We start from the raw sequence: 19,652 nt of genomic DNA, 5'->3' as shown, positions 1-19,652 counted from the left end.
AAGCTAAACTATACTTCACTATTGATATGGAGCACGAGACTTTTAATAAGGATCCTCCGGATAATATCCTTCGGACGATTTATACCATTTTACATATCTGGATTTGATAGACGGCTTCGCTTCATTTAGTCCAAATCTACTAGCAATCTCATGAATAAAAGCTTTCTGACTTAGACAGTATACCACAGACTAACAGACATGACAGTATGAGTAAATTCTTATAAAAAAATTTTTCGTTATGCACTAGCTCCACCTATATTGTACTGCGCGAACTATTTACTATTTGTACACCCCTTGTGTTATGTAAAAGTTTTTTTACTAGTTGGTTTCCCCTCGTTTGTCAACACCGATCAGCTGCTTGCAGTGATGCCTGATTTCATCAAAATATTTGATAATGAATCGTTACAATAAATTATTGGATTACGTTGATAATATATTTAACTTTTTCGCGATGTTGGAAGGTAACCATTTATTTGACTCAACGTTGTTCATCTAGACTATTTTTTATTGTGTTGGTAGTTATCACCCGAAATTAAGTGGCGGCAGACCAGAAGCAAGTAAATATTGTAACAAAACGGGTTCGATTTTGTCTTGCGTTGGAGGATGAGAAGTAGGCACAATTATGTATATAGTTTTGGCAATATGTATTAAATCTGTATCCTGCATGAAATTCGCATGGACGTATACAAATCAATACATTATAGGTAATTCTGTATGAATGGCAACTCTGTTGGTAAATGAAAAAATAAACACAGTCTAGATGACAGACAGGATGTTTTTGATAGGGTAACGTGGCGCCATCATGACACATGTGAGTACTGTCCCAAATAAAGGAATATTCGAAATGACCGTTAAAATGATTGAAGAATCTAATTTGAGTGTCCTGTCTGTTAGTCTGTGAGTATACTTCCTTTTAATCTTTTCTCACTTTAATCAATGACAAAAGCCCAACTCGTTCAAGCTCTCCTTCACTGTACCGCTCCAGACCCTTGCCGATTGCTATAGTCCGTAGAGACTCCGCTTCAGTTTGCATACAAGCCCCTCTTTACCCGGCACGTTGAATCCAGATGGTTGACGCATAAAAATTTCTTCCTTAAGGGTTCCGTTTAAATAGGCAACATCAACGTGTCGCATTTGACATTGGCGAACCAATCGCTTGTCGTCCATGAGGTAGAGCCACGAGGGACCAGGTATCATTGGAAAGTAGAGACTGGTATTCCTCGTCCATCGCATTCACACTGTTTATCGCTTCTTTGTAACTCTTTGGTTCATTCTCGTTCAATCGTGCAACACCAACAACATAATCTTTCATACGCTTTGGTAGCTCATTAACGTTCGAACGTCGCGACCTTCTTGGTTCAGGAACGTTTTCTTCCGATTCTCTCGAATCGAAGAACTTTTCACTACTTGAGTTCATATCACTGTGAAATGACGACTCCCCGAGCGCACTCAAATCCGAGCTGCTTTCAAGTGGTTCCGGATCTACATTTATTTGTTGCTGTATGGTATCTATCTTAATATCCGATGGTAGTTCCGGTTCACATTCAACTACTCACTCTTCCGAAGGTTTTAACAATTGCTCCTCCTGAAACTCTTGACCTAGTTCCAGAAAGTTAGCGTCTCGAGTGATGGTGACTGTTAGTTCGTTTGTCTAGGAAACGATATGCCTTCGATTCGCAATCGTATCTGTATGGGTACAAATGAGTTTATAATAATCCACGCATAGTATGCCATGACAACTGCAGTGGGGACGATGGCACTAGGTCAATCGAATCATCGACCATTCATTGATTGCATCACGGACAGCTGCACAGGTAATAAGTGATTCGCTCTCAATGTGATATAAACAGGTGGGGCAGACCACATGGCTTGTTTCGTTGGTAACCAAAAATTTGTAAATAGTTCGGTGTGACGACATACATGAAAAATAAATTTGCTTTGATTCAATGCCAGCTAGTCCGAACGGTGTGACGAAAGCAAGCACGTGGTTTTTAGTTTTACTTGGTTTGCTGAAGCAAAGTTAATTTCACTAACACAAAAGAGATGTGTTTGCCCCATCTGTTTCTACCACATTGATTCACTCTGGGTGATTCCGTTTACAAAGGAAAGTCCATTATTCACAGTAGCCAACAAAGATAAGCATCTCAGCCTTGCTTTCCATCTTTCCCCGCTTGGCAGGGGACTTTCAGGTGACTAATATCTGGTTTCTGACCACACCATAACTCGAACGGAGTTTTATTAACCGCTCGTGATGGTAATCTATTTTGTATGTATGCAGCAGCCGTGACTGCTTCTCCCCAGTATTCTTTTTCCAATCCAGCATCGAGAAGCATACACATTGCCATCTCTTGCAAGTAACGATTACGACGTTCGGCAACACCATTCTGTTCCGGTGAATAACCTGCAGTCAGCTGCATCTGAATCCCTTCTGATTGGTAGAACCTTTTGAATTCCTCGAACTCGCCACCGCGATCGGGACGAATAATCTGTGGCTTTCTTTCGAATTTATTTTCCACCAATCGAACATAGTTTTGAATGCCTGAGATTTTACTTTTAACAAGTATAAAACAAGATATCTACTGAAATCATCGATGTGTTAAAAAATACTTCCGCCCACCAACCGTGGTGTTTTTCATTGGTCCGCACAAATCTGTATGGATTAAATCCATCGGCTTAGTGCTTTTCCGCTCTGATTGCTGTGGGAAAGGCAATCGAGACATTTTTCCTTCCAGGCATTGCTCGCACCACAATCGACCAGCTTCATACCCATCACCAGTTGTTCCTTCTTGATGCTGTCGAACACCGATTGATGCCGATGCCCAAATCGCCGGTGCCACGTATGTTGACAATTGATGGAATGTGTGTATCGCTTAGCTACCGCTGCACACTCTGATTGTTTCAACTCGTACAAATCACCACTTCGCTCACCTAGAGCAATAATTGCATTCGACTGGTCAATCACTTCGACGCTATCCCGTTTGAATAGTACATTATATCCCTTATGGACAACAATCCACTGTCCAAATCAAGCACATATAAAACTTTGCCCAATTCTATTTTTATCGATTTACCTGATCCAGTTACACTTAGAAAACTATCGCAACCAAAACGTCCAGGTAGAGTACTATTTCCGTTTGCCATCGAAACCTGAACGTTCGACGACTTATTCAATTCATCGAAGAAACCCTTGTCACGATTATGCCACCTATGACGATTCTAAGGCGAAACGTGAAAAAAAGTATACATAGTTATGTGTTCTAAGCACAAACATATGGTAACTCCCAAACAACACAATTTTTTTTTTGCAGCTCTGAATCAGTTGAAAGCGGTGGCCTTTCGCGAGGGTAACGTGCCACTTGAGCCAATTAGTTCTGATTAACCGGTAACCAAGCCAGATTTTAATAATCTACAGCTTCGTTCTTCTAATAGATTTTAAAAGCAGTTAAATTCGTGCTACTAAAATAAAAGACATTTCATGTGTTTTGATTTTGATTAAGAACATGTTGCTTGTTCAAAACTAGTTTTCAACATTTTATTTTTCTGTCTTATGTATTTTAATATGTTTTCCATATGCATCTTTCCGGTTAAATGCTTTCGAACACACATTGCATACAAATGGTCTGACATCTTCATGTTTCGTCCTGTTGTGCCTTTTCAAATCGCGCTCATGTATGTACGATGCAGAACATTTGGGGCACTTAAACGGCTTTTCATCTAGATGACCTTTGATATGATAATCTAACCGATCCTTTCGAGTGAATGTATTAGGGCACAAGTGACATTTGAACGGGCGGTCTTCCCTTTCGCTATGGATTACCTGATGTTCTTGCAACAAATGTTTCTTCTTGAATCCTCGACTACAATATTCACACTTATACAGATCGTCCGGTACAGAATGGTATCGCACATGGGTTACGAAATTCGGTTTCAATGCAAATCGCATTTTGCAAATCGGGCACTCATACTTTCGAATATTGGCATGACTTTGTTCATGATCAGAAAATGATCGCTTGTCTTTGTATGTTTTTCCACATTGAGAGCACTGGAAACGATGTTTACGAAATGGTCTGCGCTGATGTTCAATAAGTATTTTATCTGATTTGAACCGACGAGAACAAATTTCGCATTCATATTGGTTATCTAGATCAAGAGTTTCTAATTGCGGTATGTGTTCTTTTTTTGCGTGATCTTTGAGAATATCTTTGGAGTCGAATTGTTGACGACAAACGCAACATTTGTGAATATTCAGTCGCATTTCATCAATTTGTTGAATAATTTTCACCCTTTTGTGAAATATTTTCTCATGCTCTCGCAGATTAAAAGCATTTGCAAAACTATCTGGACAACGTTTGCAGAAGTGTAGTTCCTTGGAATACATTTTTCTTTGATGCTGAAGGAGATTTTTTTTGGTTTCGAATCTTTGATAACAAATACTACATTCAAACGGTTTCTTTAGAATTTCTTCACTATTTGTAGTTTTGTTTCTGTAGTGCAATTTATCAGAATGATCCAGAGCTTTTTCGAATGTACTCAACGGCACATTACAACCACAGCATCTATTAGGAAGGCGTTCAGGTTTATTACAGTTTTTCTTGTATTTCGGCTCTTCGCAACTTTCTGAACTAGTTTCATCTTCTTGTTCACTAAGAAAAAAAAATTTCTCGTCAGGAACTTCATCTAATTTTTTAACCAGCCGTTTAGGTCGAGTTGTAGATGAACTATCTTGTGTTGATATACAGTCTACGATTTTAGTTTCATAACAAGATGGCATTACTTCTTCCTCGCCCTCCGATTTTATAATAGTTTCTATAACATTTGGAATATTATTCAGAGGATCCCTATAATATAAAATCCAATAACGGCTATTTTTAAGTATTTACATAAAATTTATGCTTACAGTTCAGTTTCTAGTACGTTGTTAATATTGACTTGTGCCTCTAAGATTTTTCTAACAAAACGGTGGGCTATTATCAATTCATCCTTGCAGGTCCCGCAACAGCTAGATAAAACACTTTCTTCGGTAGGAATCTAGAAGCAAAGTGTTTGTCTATTAAAGACACAAAAAAATATCTCACCCGCCAAGGCTAGTTGGACCAAACCATGGTCTTAGTCATAACATCACAAAAAACTATCTTACCTTCAACTTCAGTAATATATCTTGAAGCATGGATAGCAAACTCACTCCATCAATCATTTCATTTAATAGGTGATCATCATCAGAAAATGATCGAATGCAAATTCGACAGATTTTGTGTTCAATTTTTATGTTTAGAGGCTTTTCCATTTTTTCAGATGTTTGTATACTTTTCGATGTGTTCTAGGTTCTTTCCGAAAAAGTCGTATATACTATTGGGTGCGTATTTTTGTATATCTTTTTTTTTTCATAAACTACCATATTTCCCTTTTTTATAGAAATTTAAATCGGATCGATAAAATACTTTTCGTGTTGGCATATTTTTGAAAAGCGTACTTATTATATTTGGAGATGGGATAATAGAAAACCGATTGATAGATTAGCAAAAGAAAATATTAAACAAAGCGTTCTCTCACGTAGATAGGACGTTTTGAAAGATGGGTATAATATTGAAAGAAGAGTTTTGTTGATGTTTCTCGAGTGTCAAATTCACAGACACTGCAATTCAAAAGGTCGTTGTGTCGTTTTGCGCAATTGAGCAATTTGACGTCTCTGTTACGCACACCGATGCAGCGTATACGGATATTGCGGGGTTCGATTTTACACTGACGTAAAAACATTTATAAATTTTATAATTATACACTGCGGAAAAAGTGCTTAGAGTTTCATTAGTTTAAAACAAGCAAGAATCAGTTCTATTTCGTGTTGGAGATTTTTGTGAACAAGTTTATGGTTATCTTAACTGTTTTCTAAGCATTGCACAATTTTTCGATAAAATATTTCTTCAATAATCGGCCCTATGCGGCTCGACAAAATTTACTGGGCATCTTTGGCACACTCACACTAGTATTAATCATCTATTCTACAGCCAGAGATGCCGCGTATTTTCTTAGAGAATTTTTATAACCCTGTATGAAAATAATAGAACGAAATCTTCGAAATTCTATGTTATTCTAGTACATTATGGCTCTAGAATGAGAGATTAAATAAACATTCATTCATCATATCTTCATAATTGGAATTCTTTTCTGTTATATATCAGTAATAGCACAGATAACAGATATACAGTGTCGAACAAAATTTTTCAAAATCCTGTGAATATTTCAAATTTGCTATACGTTGGAAACAGTATTGCCACCTACTCGACTGTTCGCCGCGATCTTTCAAAACGTTCCACTACGTTCCAGAACGATAACAAAATCCTCCTGCCTGTTATAGAAATATTCAAACTACAACAATTTCAACACTTATCACACGATTTCCCTAAGTGGTAAAGACAACTTTATTTCCATGTCGCATAAATCACATGAGAATTCGATCGGAATAAAACAAAAATAAACTTGTCAATTTATCGAACAGCAAAACGAAAATCTAGCGTAATGTGAATGTTGCACCAAAAAACTGTGGTTCATGCGAAAGCGGAACCCAAATCGTGGTGGAACATTTTGTCGATCGTTGTGACATCTGCAAGTGTTCGCCACGCTGATTGAGCAAATTTTACACAGGGTTCATATGTGAGCCTGTATATCTGTTATCTGTGGTAATCAGCCTCCTGCTATGACGTCATGAAACTGTGGCCAGCATCATTCTGGAAAAACCGAAACAATGAAGAAGAATGGCTTACAAAAAATTGGATTTTACAGACTACTTGTTTATTCAGTATCCTTTACCGCACTTCCCCGCAAAGTATCGATCAGAATATCATCACTACGATAAGGAAATTGAGATTTTACTCGATTTGAAATGCTCGAATGTTTGTTTACCCTTACTCTGAGCGATTTGATTGCCCACCAAATGCCCCAGATGTTGGCTACGATAGCACTTGCTGGAGCGCCCTATCCTTGCCACCGGGCTGGTGGTAATAGCAATCTCTGGTGCTGGATGGCATTGGAGTATTACGGCTAGTTATCCAGAAGTCCAGCCTCAACATTATCACGGAGAATATTCAGGAACGGAAGAAATGGATTTTCGGACTAGATTGCGCAAAACATTTGTAAACTGGTTTCAGTCTCGAAATCAACTTATCTACAGTCCTCTGCCTAGTTGCAAAGCCATCAGTAGGGGAGAGAAATGTCAAATGTCAGTAATCCCTTGCCATGGCGTTGCTCAATTGAAGATCGAGTTCGCTCCAAGCTGGCAGGGTCTGCCAGTTTCCAGCTCTTATATTTTTAATCAGTATTTTTTGTACTCTTATTTCATCTTATTCATAATATGGTTTTCGATTATACTTATATGTAGTACATAACATTTTCTTTATAAATCTGTATGGGATTTCAGTACTTTATGCGCAATCCAGAAATGTCAGATACTTTTACAGAAAATCTGTATTACCCTGTGTTAAAAATGTCTATCTATATTCTACTTTCACGTTTAGGTTTTGCAAGAACTGCCGATGCATCAAATTCATCTTTGACAGCTATCGGTGGTTTGTTTACATATCTTTTAACACGTATTCAAATTAGAGTGAACACATAAACAAACCGCCGTTAGCTGTTAAATGATATTCATTCAATGAATTTTGTGAGGTTATGTCATGTTCATGTAAAACCTAATCGACGGCACGACCTGCCACTCGTCCACAGATTAACAAACAGGACACTCAAATTAGATTCTTTAACCATATAAACGGTCATTTCGAATATTCCTTTAGTTGGGACAGTACTCGCATATGTCATGATGGCGCCACGTTACCCTATCAAAAACATCCTGTCTGTCATCTAGACTGTGTTTATTTTTTTCATTTACAGAATTACCTGAAAGGTATTGATTTGTATACCTCCATGCGAATTTCATGCAGGATACAGATTTAATACATATTGCCAAAACTATATACATAATTGTGCCTACCTCTCATCCTCCAACGCAATACAAAATCGAACCCGTTTTGTTACAATATTTACTTGCTTCTGGTCTGCCGCCACTTAATTTCGGGTGAAAATTACCAACGCAATCAAAAATAGTCTGGATGAACAACGTTGAAAAAAAAATAATTGTTTACCTTCCAACTTCGCTGAAAAAGTTAAATATATTATCAACGTAATCCAATAATTTATTGTGACGATTCATTATCAAATATTTTGATGAAATCAGGCATCCCTGCAAGCAGCAGATCAGTATTGACAAACGAGGGGAAATCAACTAGTAAAAAAACTTTTACGTAACACAAGGGGTGTACCGATAGTAAATAGTTCGCGCAGTACAATATAGGTGGAACTAGTGCATCACGAAAAATTATTTTTACAAGAATTTACTTACTCAAAACTATATCGCAAATTTAACTACCCCTCAGTAACTCGTAATGTCAAAACTAAATTGTTCGAAGAATTATTGAAACTGGCAACAAAGGCAAAAATTGTTGATTTAGAATAACAGTTACCTTAGTTACCACTGTTATTTCGTTGGTAAATAAAAATAGTCTTAAAAGGATTCAAAGCGTGATTGTTTTTACTGGAAAAATGACTTCGTCGGCCAAGTACCAGGTAAGGTATTTCTAAAATATATGCATACAAGAGATTTTACAAATTTGCTTTATTTTGCAGTATACCCGTTGCGAAGCCGAGCAACAAGTATCTGCCAAGTTGAACTGCAAGTTGCTTGTATTATTACCAGAAATTGAGCTTTGTTTACGATGCGGAACTATTAACTTATGGAGTAGTTTATGAGCGCCTCGGTTGGAAACAGGAACATACGACAGCTTACGGTCAGAAAATTGGTAATTTTCTAGTATATCGTTTCAATAATACGAGATTGATACAGAACCAAATAATTTGGTGTGTTTTGCCTAGCATTCAAAATTTATATACATGCAGTTATATTTCAGAAACCAGTTATCAGGATCGCATTGGAGATGGAGCAGTATTGTGACTTTTTGATAGATAGTAAAATGATGTAGATAGTAAGGTAGTAAAATGTTCCAGAAAGCGAACTGAAAATGCCAGCACCAATTCAGCAGCATTCAAGAACTGATAATGATTTTAGGCAAATGGCATCGAGTCGGATTCGGATCTCGTCGGAGCGGTAGGAAATTATTCATGTGATCGATGTTGTATAAAAAATAAAGCATCCCTAATGAACTCAGCTCAACATTTTATTTCTTGTAGTAATTACAATCCGAGTTAAAATCACTAGGTTATCATTATCTTTTCAGTGCATTAGTCAAAAGATATGACGCGGACGTTGGTTTGTTAGGTGTATCGAAAATGAGGGTGATAATCCAGACGACAGTGATAGACAAAACGTTCTTAGAATATGTGGATTATGTATCTGATTTTCAAGATAAGTGTATTAAACCCATGGGAAAGTCGGTCGGTTTTCCATTACGTCATTTAGCTTACAATATCTCACCGCATCGGAATTTTCCGACTGTGTCAACTATTTGAGTCCGTTTGGTAATTTTTCACTTCATTAGCAATGGGAAACCTGAAACCGACCTTCTACTTTGCTCCATCGAATCAGCCAACGACATAGAAATGATTTATCAACACACCAAATCTATCAGGCGGTAATGGTTCCTTTTTCGGCGGAAATGTTTCAAGCTATAGTGATGTCGTTCACGTCAGCCATCTGAGGCGGGAGGTCATATTCGACATTTTTTTCTGGATGAAGTTGACAAGATTTTCCGTGAATTTGCAGAGATTGGGCACCGACTTTGCTCTGAAGGAAAATGAGCCAGGCCCGATTTTTCGCTAGTATAATTCATTGTATTATTTACCTGAAGCAAACCCCCGTTTTGTTCCGGTGGCAAACTATTTGTTTATTTGTATTGGGACTTCTTGGAAACTAGCTCGTAGCAACTAAAGAGTGTTGCTCGACAAGATAATTTTTATCAAATACGAGGGATCGCTCGATTTTGGTAACTGATGGTAAATCATTACCGGACATTTTCAAGCCGATTTTTCTTCAGAGTGCCTGGTCGTGTCGTCGACCTAATGATAACTTCATTACAGAGTAGCAATGCCATTCCTAAACATTAAGCTTTTTTAATGAGATCAGCGTTCATTCTTCATATCGCCATATCTTACTGTAGCACTTACGAGAAAGTGCTTTTCGATCAGATGATATAAATAAACTAAAATTTAGTATTTCAACTAACGCTTTTGTTTGTTATAATCATACATTTTTGTTTTTTTATAATCATACATTTTTGTTTGTTTTTAAGAACTAAATGATTTCTTTCCGACTAATTTGCAAGGTAATTTTTGAAACCACTTTTATTTCGATTTATATCTGTTTTCAAAATGCTAAACACCAAGCTTTTGATTGATATTGCCAATTTTCAAAACATTTGGCCCTTTTGTCGGGAGAAATTTTCACATTATTCACATATACCCATACCACAATCAAACCTTGGTATTTTATTTATCTCTGCATCGAATATTTTGTGTAAAGAAAATGTGTTATGTAATGTAATGCAATTTTCAAACATTCTATTGATAATCAATACATACGTTTGAATTGTTGAAAACCTCCTTTTGAATTGTTGAGAGATGAAAATTCTCTGGTTTATCGCGCGGAAAAATTGCTCCGGTTTGTAAGAATTAAAACTAATACGGTTCATTAAAACAGTAAGCTTAGTTGTGACGTTATACAAATAAGATCATAGATGAATTGAACCAATTTTTTTTCTTGATATAAAGGTATAGAAGGATTGAATCAACATAGGCATTGCGGATAACATCAACTCAACTTTGGTTGACATATAATAAGTATTACAATGTTTCTTATATGTTTATTCCATATATGTTATTTGCTGGGAAATAAAGTGTTATTATAATCCACAGCCAGTTTACAAAACAGAAGAATTGTTATGTTTTATGTTAACTAAAATTTTTCACTTTACAGGTTTTGTCGGCTATTGATTATTAGGTATAGCGTGTTACAGTTTGAAGGTTTTGTTAGTTGATGACTGTACTAGCGGAAGTGTGAATATAATGTTAATTTGCAGTAGGGTACAAATCATTGATATTCTATGTGTCATGCTTTAATTTTCTGGAATAAATTTTTTTTATGGTAATATGAGAAAATCTTCATAACACCTAGATATTGCATGGAAAAAACGCATCATTGAATTATCATAGAACATATCATGACTTCAAGTAAATACTGCCATAATATTATGTGAAATACTTTATAGAGAAATGAAAACCCGCAGAAATTTTCTCGGATTTACAGACAGCGTTGCCAGGTCATTTTTCCAAAAATCTGTATTCGGCGCAAAATTCTATCTGTACCATATCGGTATCCGAATCTCGTTAACATTACTTCACGGAAATGTCACCAAAGCTCATTTTGGTGAGCAAAAAAAAAGGTCTCGTTGCCAACCTTTCATCCTGTCTATCCATGCTATCAACGAAAATCGGTATTTATCTGTACGATCCGTGAATTATCGGTATTTTGGGAGTACATATCTGTATTGCGGTATAGAGGTCAAATATCTGTATAAAAACCGATAAATCGGTATACCTGGCAACGTTGTTCACAGACTTTTGCAACCATATCTGAAGATGTTTAATTTTTTTATCTGTCATCTCTGCTCGCTAGCCACTACCTTTTCCTATCTTCCTGGCTACTTACAGATGCCCTTTTTGAAAAATTCGACTTGTTTAGTCGCAATCCACGAATCGATTGATTTTTTTAACTCCATTAACATATACGAGGTCTGTTCAAAAAGTTCCCGGAATTTTTTAATTGCGCGCGTCTGGAGAGTCCGGTGGTCAAACATTTTCTTTTATTGTGTTGGTACATATGTCCCTAATGTATGGTAAAATTTTCAGCTGTATTCATTGTTTACATTCTGTCTTGTAGCGGCTGGTGTAGACGTGTTTTTTTTAGCTCGGCGATTTTTGTTAGTTTAAACAATGGAAGAATTGAAGAGTCAAAGAATTTGTATTAAATTTTGCGTGAAAAATGAAATAAAGTGTAACCAAGTGTGCGAAATGTTACAGAGAGCCTACGGTGAGTCTGCTATGAAAAAAACAAGTGTTTACGAGTGGTATAAGCGTTTCCAAGATGGCCGCGAAGACGTTGAAGACGACGAACGCTCCGGTCGACCCAGCACGTCAATAATCGATGAAAATGTAGGAAAAGTGGAAAAAATGATTATGGATGATCGCCGAATCACTATTAGAGAAGTTGCTGATGAAGTTGGCATATCAGTTGGCTCATGCCATCATATTTTTTCAAATGTTTTGGGCATGAAACGAGTGGCAGGAAATTCGTTCCAAAACTGCTGAATTTTGATCAAAAAAACAAACGCATTACCATCGCTCAGGAGCTGTTAAACGACGGCAACGACGATCCAAATTTACTTGAAAGGGTCATAACTGGTGATGAAACATGGGTGTACGGTTATGATGTCGAAACAAAAGCACAATCGTCCACATGGAAGCACCCAACGTCACCAAGACAAAAATCGCCGAGCTCCAAAAAACACGTCTACACCAGCCGCTACAAGACAGAATGTAAACAATGAATACAGCTGAAAATTTCACCATACATTAGGGACATATGTACCAACACAATAAAAAAAAAATTTTGACCACCGGACTCTCCAGACGCGCGCAATTAAAAAATTCCGGGAACTTTTTGAACAGACCTCGTACACTGAAAATAATTTGCACGTTAGCATCATGTGCAAAGCATTCGATCTATACCGGACCTTACACGATCATTAAAAGTGTCATTACTAAAAAATAATATCATTTTAATGAACGTGTATGGTACGAGTTTTCTATGCAAATTTGAAATATCATTATTTAGTCATCATTAAAAATGACAAAAATAATTCTCGTGTAAGGGCCGCTTATCACTACTTGTAGAACACATGGAATTCATGAAAATAAACACTTAACTCATAAAATGAGTGTAAAAACTGTTGATATTTAGTGGAAATCATGCTACGTTTACATGAAATGCATTTAAAAACGATCAGATATATCGTTACCTCTAGATTCTATACGCATTTCATGTGAATGTCACATAGTTTTCCAAATAGATTTTAATTGAAACAGTGTTGACCGATTTAAGTGTTTTACATTTGTGCTGTACTCATTCGCACTAGAAAATGAAGTGTTTAACACATGTTTAACACAAATAGCAAAACACATCACATCCAAAAGAAAAAACACATCAAAGCTAAGTGAAAAATAATCTAATCTCGCATCTTAGTGAATTTGCAAATAAAATCTTGAAACAAATCGCCTTGGTTATGTATTATATGAAAAAGCATATTAAATTGAAGTGGTGTTTTCATATGAATCGACCGTGCAAATTTTTATCAGTGTAATTGGAAAAGTGCTTGTCAGTCAGGCCATGCTTCATCGACCGAAACAAATAATAGCCGGAAGGAGCAATATCTGGGCCATACGGCGGGTGGAATAAGACTTTCCACTTTAGCGGAATCCTGAAGATGTCGTTTATGAATCCTATATATTTTTCAGTTCGATGATTTTCTTTCATTGTTTCAACCTTCAAATATCACATTAAAAACGTACACATATATTTAGGAACACGAAAGATAATCGAATCTAAAAAGTTGTGAATATAAATTTAATAAGAGTGGAAATATATTAACATTCCTTTATAACCTACGCTTCCAAGTAAAGCAGCGAACATGATACGTGAGATTTCATGACTAATAATGTTAGTTTGTTTTTTTTTTCATTTCATTTTTTTCATTAGGACATCTACATGTTTATATATTTATCAGTAAGAGAAAACTACCCATGAATGGCATTTGCGAAATAGTATCCCTCATGGACATGATTTGATTTCTGATCCCTAGCACTGCTCTGCTATTGAGCTACCCTATAGAAGAAACGAAAATAATTTTCCGAATCCGACTGTACATTTCGCTATCTAACACAAATTTGGATATGAACAGAATCGTAAAATAATACACAAACTTAGCATGGTTTATCTGCATCACCCAAATTTTTGCTCAATTTTCCTATCGAAATAATACGTATCTCTCTAGCAAAAGCAAAATTTGGTGCAAAGTATCACTAAACATGTCAAACTATGTCATTCTATTTCACCAAAACCATCAGATATCAGATAACCGTGTATGTGGATTTAAACATTTGTCTTATAAACTTTTAACAAATTCGACGCTCGTCGAGCATTTTCATCATCCACCGTTATCAGGGCCATGATATGTGTTAGTAATCGACGGCCTTCAGTTCCATTTAGTTGGTTGTGGCGCTTCATGTGTTCGAACAATGTTTCATATCCACGAACTGGCTTATAGCTGAGATCCATTACTTCTAAGAAATTAAGCAAAAGATCTGCGTTTCTCGGATCATTTTCGTACACCTCAGTAACAATCCGTTGATATGGAAAATCATCAAGATCACGGAAATTGTCAACTGCATCCTTTATCCTACCAGCTCTAATGTTTGCAATACATAATCGTTCAAGGGTGGCTTTAGTTTTGGCACGTTCTTGTTCTAGTAAGTGAAGATTTTCGTCAAGCTGCACCTTGAATAGTTGCATATTGTTGCGCAAATTTTCCACTTCATTTCGATATCTGTCCTCCACATCTCTTTTCAGATTATCTATCCTACGTAAAAGACGTTGTATATCTGTTTGGTAACGAGCTTTGGCTCGCTCATATTGGGCTTGATTCATAGTATCTCGGTTAATTGATTTGTAGTTTCGAATTACTGTTTGCAGTGTTCCGCGGAATTGCGTTAGTTGCTTGGCACATTTATCAACATTTTCAAGGTTGGCATCAGTATCGAATCCCAATCGAGTATCAATTGGTATACTTTCCGTAGTCGAATTAAGATTCTTAGTGAGGCGAATCAATTCCTCAATTTCTTGATGTGAAACAGTGCAAGCATCTAACGGAATAAACTGTTGACGTTTGATTCGAGCCTCCGATGTGCAGGACGTGAATGTCACACAGATTGTTATTACCAAAGTCACGAATTTTAGAAACATCTTGTTCTTACAATGTGTTATACACGACTAAAATTATTTCATTGTACAGTAATCAATATAAACCGTCTTATCATTTCCATTGAAGAAAATGCTGATCTTTTGTGTATACAGGTCATTTAAAATGGGAATCCCGACTGTTATAATTTAATACTTTCCCGTCGAACTGAACAGTATTGAATTCTGCTATACTCTAAACCTAGTCCGAACCTTTTGACGTGAATTCATCTTACTTTACTATAGGACGCCTTTCCTATCCAAATGCAGATATACTTGGGAAGGATTGTTAGTTCGATGCATGTTGCTACTTAGAAGATGAGAAGGAAAAAAAGTTTTTTCGTGCTGAAGTGGCTCGGCCGTGCGACACCGCGAGATACCATAGGTAGTCAAAAATAGTAAAGTCCATGTGACTATTAACGAAACAGCTGGATGTATGGTCATTGTAACCTTTCCAATCAAACTAAGAAAGAAAGAAGAAGAAGAAGAAAAAAATGTCTGTAAAGGTAATCTTAAGGATAAGAAACCAACTTTGTTTGAATAGGTACACGGAACGACCGAGATCAGCATTTTCGCGAAAAATTTAGTTGATTTGCTGATTTTAGTTAGTTATTTTTTGAGACAACTAAAAAAATCTTACTTTTGCTGATTTAGATTTTTTATTCTCATTCCCTTAATAATAATAAAATATTTGTTGAAATGACTATTTTTTTTAGTTGAATTCACAAATTAAACGTACTGTCATTTCTTAGCTAAGGCACACTTCATATCCAGTCAACTAATTTTTTAGTTGAATTAAAGAAATATAATTTTGTTTTCAACCAATATGAATGGTTGAATTGGCTTCTGCAATCTGCAGCTATATGGCGCCCTGTCACCGAAACGGTAACACCTTAATAGCGGCCCTTACACGATCATTAAAAGTGTCATTACTAAAAAGTAATGGCACTTTTAATGATCGTGTAAGGTCTACGAGTTCAGTAATGATGGAATTGTGGATTTTCCATCATTACCAACATTATTTCTTCTTCTTATTTTTTTGTGGAAGTGATGAATGTCTTTAGAACTATACGCGAAAAAATGACAAAGTGTAGATTTAAATTGTTAATATTTCATTAACCTTAACGTTTCAATGGCAAATCAAATTTATTTTCAGCTAAACGAAAATAAAAATATTGCTATTGCTGGAGTAGTTACAAATACTCATCATTAATAATGAACGTGTAATGCTAAAAAGTAATGATGTACAGTAATGCAGTAATGACGAGCGTTTGAGCAGAAGTGTCATTACTTAGTAATGACACTTTTAATGATCGTGTAAGGGCCACTAATGACTACTAGCCACTAGATGGCACACTACTGCCGAAAAAAATTCAGACGCGGTTGTCTTTTCTATATTGGCAGGTATAAATACGATGTTGTGTTAAAGAAAAAGACATAAACGAAACGTAAACATCTTTTTGAATTTTTTTTCTTCTAAATCACTGTTTCTTCATTCTCACTGAAAACTTTGAGCACTCGGAAAACAAAAACCGAATACAAATAGTACACCGGACGGCGCAGCTCGGAAGGTTTGAAGATACAAAAAAACTTCATCACAATTAGAGTGAAACATTCGAAATTCACTTCACTGTTCCGCGTAAAAACATTATTACGCACAATCGCTTCAAGTGCGCACAAATTCTGAATAAATACGATTTCCACTAACAGTTTACGACATTTTTACATATCGGTTTAGAAATTTAAATAAAGATATATCGAACACATGCGAAAAACATCAAAACAATGTTCAAGCAGTTTCAATAAGACTATCCTTTTTAGCTTTTTAATGGATTGTTTTGCTTTGACACTTCTCATGAGTTTTTGGCTAATAAACTTGTTAATAATACCCATTTCAGTTTTGGTTTTTTGTGCTGTCCTTCAGTAATGATGGTGATAGATAAATAGAAACAAATTTTCTGATTTTAATAACAAAATTAGTTGTCAATGAGAATTTCGTGTTGGATTGAAATATTGCTGGTTCGAGTCCAGGATATTCACCAACTAAACACATTCTCTAAAACTAAGAGTTTTTTCAACAAAGTAAATTCTCAATTTTAACTAATTTTATAGTTATTTTGGAAATTTTGTTGTGAAAATCAACTAATCCAAAAACAGTAATACGAATTAGGCGCAGAGCTAATTTCGGTCGTTCCGTGTACAAAATAAAAATGGTGGGCATATTCAGCATCTCCAGAGGCTGGTTGGAAAAATAGTCATCGTCGTCTAAAACTGAAATCTTAAACATACATCAAATTAATCAGGAGAGAGCGAGAACCTATATGAATTTAGTTACAAAACTGTGAAGACAAATAAGGCTGCTTTTTGCTTGGTTGTTTTTATTAATTATGTTTTGTTATGTGTTCATTGAGAAAAAAAGTTTAAGTTTGTTAAATAAGCGCGATAAATTCGAATAAATTCAAATAACGATACATTTGAATTTAATCAAAGTTCGACTTTTAAACTTAGCAATTATGTTGATAATACATCTACCGTTTAAACCAAATCGCAGTGCTCTTGTTCAATTAAGAACATTCACTTCTCATAAGCCACGTGTCCATTATTTGGTATTTTTTAAACCACCCCCTCGTAAACTTTTCGCCCTCCTCTGAAAGTTTACGTACACTTTTCGTTTTCACGATACATGAAGGAAAACAAGTTTCTGTGACAAGCACTATAATTCAAAATGATTTTCTGGTTTACCTGAAGAAATTCATTAATACAGTTGAAAATGAAAATTATTCATCCAATAAAATTTTAACCATGTATTGATTTTCTAACTTTCGTGAATCTAATGATAGGTGGTAAGCAGCGGTGGTTTACGTTCTACACCGGTACGTACACGGGACCAACCGAGCAAAAAAAAAGGTCATTCACAATCGACAATAAGTGATTTCTCCTAAAAAAATAGGTAAAAATGATATTTAGTGTATGTTGAAACTACGTACACCATGCTGTAATGATACCGGTATTTTCCCAACTCTGATGATAAGGAGTGTTAAAAGAGCATTCCCCAAAGATACAAAATTGATAATTGATTTTGGAAGTCTCATTGAAACACGTTATCCTTAGTTAAAAAATCATGTAGGATTGCTGTTGTCACTAATTTTCACAATCAACGATTTCAGACGTAGATCAATCGGCACTCATGTCTGATCTTCCACTTCCGGTGAAACTCTCAATGAGTGAACACATTGTGTTGTGTTAGTGCGGTGAAAATTTGAGTATTTGGATAGAAAAAAAGGATTTTCATCCGTACTTTGGCGACTCCACGTTGTCACGAAGTGAGGTTTTCACTTGTAGTCTGGTGAAAAGAAAGTCTATAAAGGACTATAAACGAAAATTAACTGGCAATATAGCTAAGTTACTGTGCCATCAATCGGTGTCATCTCAAGTGAGGTGACGCCACCCAGAAGTGAAGAAGAAGAAGAAGATGTGTAATCTTGATAATATGTGATTTTCCTCCACCAAGACCAAAGCTGATCGAATCATCCAATGATTGATCTTACATGAATTTTAGCTCAAAATCAGTTCTGATTTTGTGTGACAGAAGGTCAGTACTGATTTTGATCGATGTGATTTAAAGATCACTTATTAATCGATCTTTAACAGATCAGATCACTAGTGATCATTATTGGGAAAGATCACAAGCGATCTTCTTTGACAGTGATCTGACGATTTTTTATCTTGATTTTCCAAGCCTTGAGTAAGACAATATGTTGCTTAGCCTTAATATTTTGGAGCACTAGTCAACAGGTAGATCGTAAATAGCAACCAGAAATTAAATGTTTCGGCTAGTGTTTTGATGATCGATATAATTGGATGTCTTTGTGTTACCGGAAATACTTGAAAAAATGGTTTGTAAAATTTTGTTTTCCAACAATTTGTGTTGATAATTTTAGCAAAACGGCATTTTTTACAGAAGATTTTTATATTCTATTTGAGAATTGAGAAAAAGTTATATTTAATCCATTGACTCAATTGAAAAAGATTCACCATTATCATTCCGCGGTCAAATCTAATGGTGAAAAATTATTGCGTAAACCCAGAAACCTAAGTTTTTAAGATTATCGTTAGGGAATTCTAAAACCGTGCAAATTTTTCAAAAGTTTTTAAAATCTCACAAATATTTATTTTTCAAGATGCACAAGCCGAAAAGGGATGCAAAGTTCTGAAACCTCTTCATTGCCAATGGAATTCAAAGAAAAATAAGATCACATACGAAAGACTTGCTATTCAATCAAAGTACTACTAACTTTTTAGATCAGATAGATGCTTTTAAATTATGTTATGTCAAAAGTTTCGATTGATTAAAGAAACAATCAACAAATATGCAAACATTACATACAAACCAATTCACAACTTCTCATATTGCTATTAACACAGGAGGCGATAGCAACCAGTCGACGCCTTTCTTTTGACTAAAGGTCGTCATAGACACAAGGATATAGATAGATTTCTGCTCGAAAGTGCAAAACCAGAGCAATCCACGCCACCAGTGTTTTTCAATGAAAAACGGCATTAGTTATCTCACCTTTTGACG

General features: G+C 35.8%; 1 protein-coding gene, 1 long non-coding RNA gene and 1 pseudogene across 2 annotated transcripts; 1 reads left to right on the top strand and 2 right to left on the bottom strand.

Moving 5' to 3' along the window:
* Nucleotides 1-2,659: 2,659 nt before the first annotated feature.
* LOC131429199 (zinc finger protein ZFMSA12A-like) lies at nucleotides 2,660-5,568 on the bottom strand (annotated as a pseudogene).
* A 2,887-nt stretch (nucleotides 5,569-8,455) lies between these two features.
* On the top strand, nucleotides 8,456-9,211 carry LOC131429657 (uncharacterized). Its single transcript, XR_009229447.1, has 3 exons — nucleotides 8,456-8,613; nucleotides 8,674-8,846; nucleotides 8,955-9,211. It is a non-coding gene; the product is annotated as an uncharacterized LOC131429657 (long non-coding RNA).
* A 4,465-nt stretch (nucleotides 9,212-13,676) lies between these two features.
* On the bottom strand, nucleotides 13,677-15,112 carry LOC131429654 (uncharacterized). The gene has a single exon (XM_058593928.1). The coding sequence runs from the start codon at nucleotides 15,074-15,076 to the stop codon at nucleotides 14,207-14,209; it is 870 nt and encodes a 289-aa protein (XP_058449911.1). The 5' UTR covers nucleotides 15,077-15,112; the 3' UTR covers nucleotides 13,677-14,206.
* Between the last annotated feature and the right edge of the window lie 4,540 nt (nucleotides 15,113-19,652).

This window comes from Malaya genurostris, chromosome 2, assembly GCF_030247185.1.
Source record: "Malaya genurostris strain Urasoe2022 chromosome 2, Malgen_1.1, whole genome shotgun sequence".
In the NCBI taxonomy this organism is placed as follows: Eukaryota; Metazoa; Arthropoda; class Insecta; order Diptera; family Culicidae; genus Malaya; species Malaya genurostris.
Note: the sequence above shows the minus strand (reverse complement) of the source record. Positions and strands in the feature narration are given on the sequence as shown.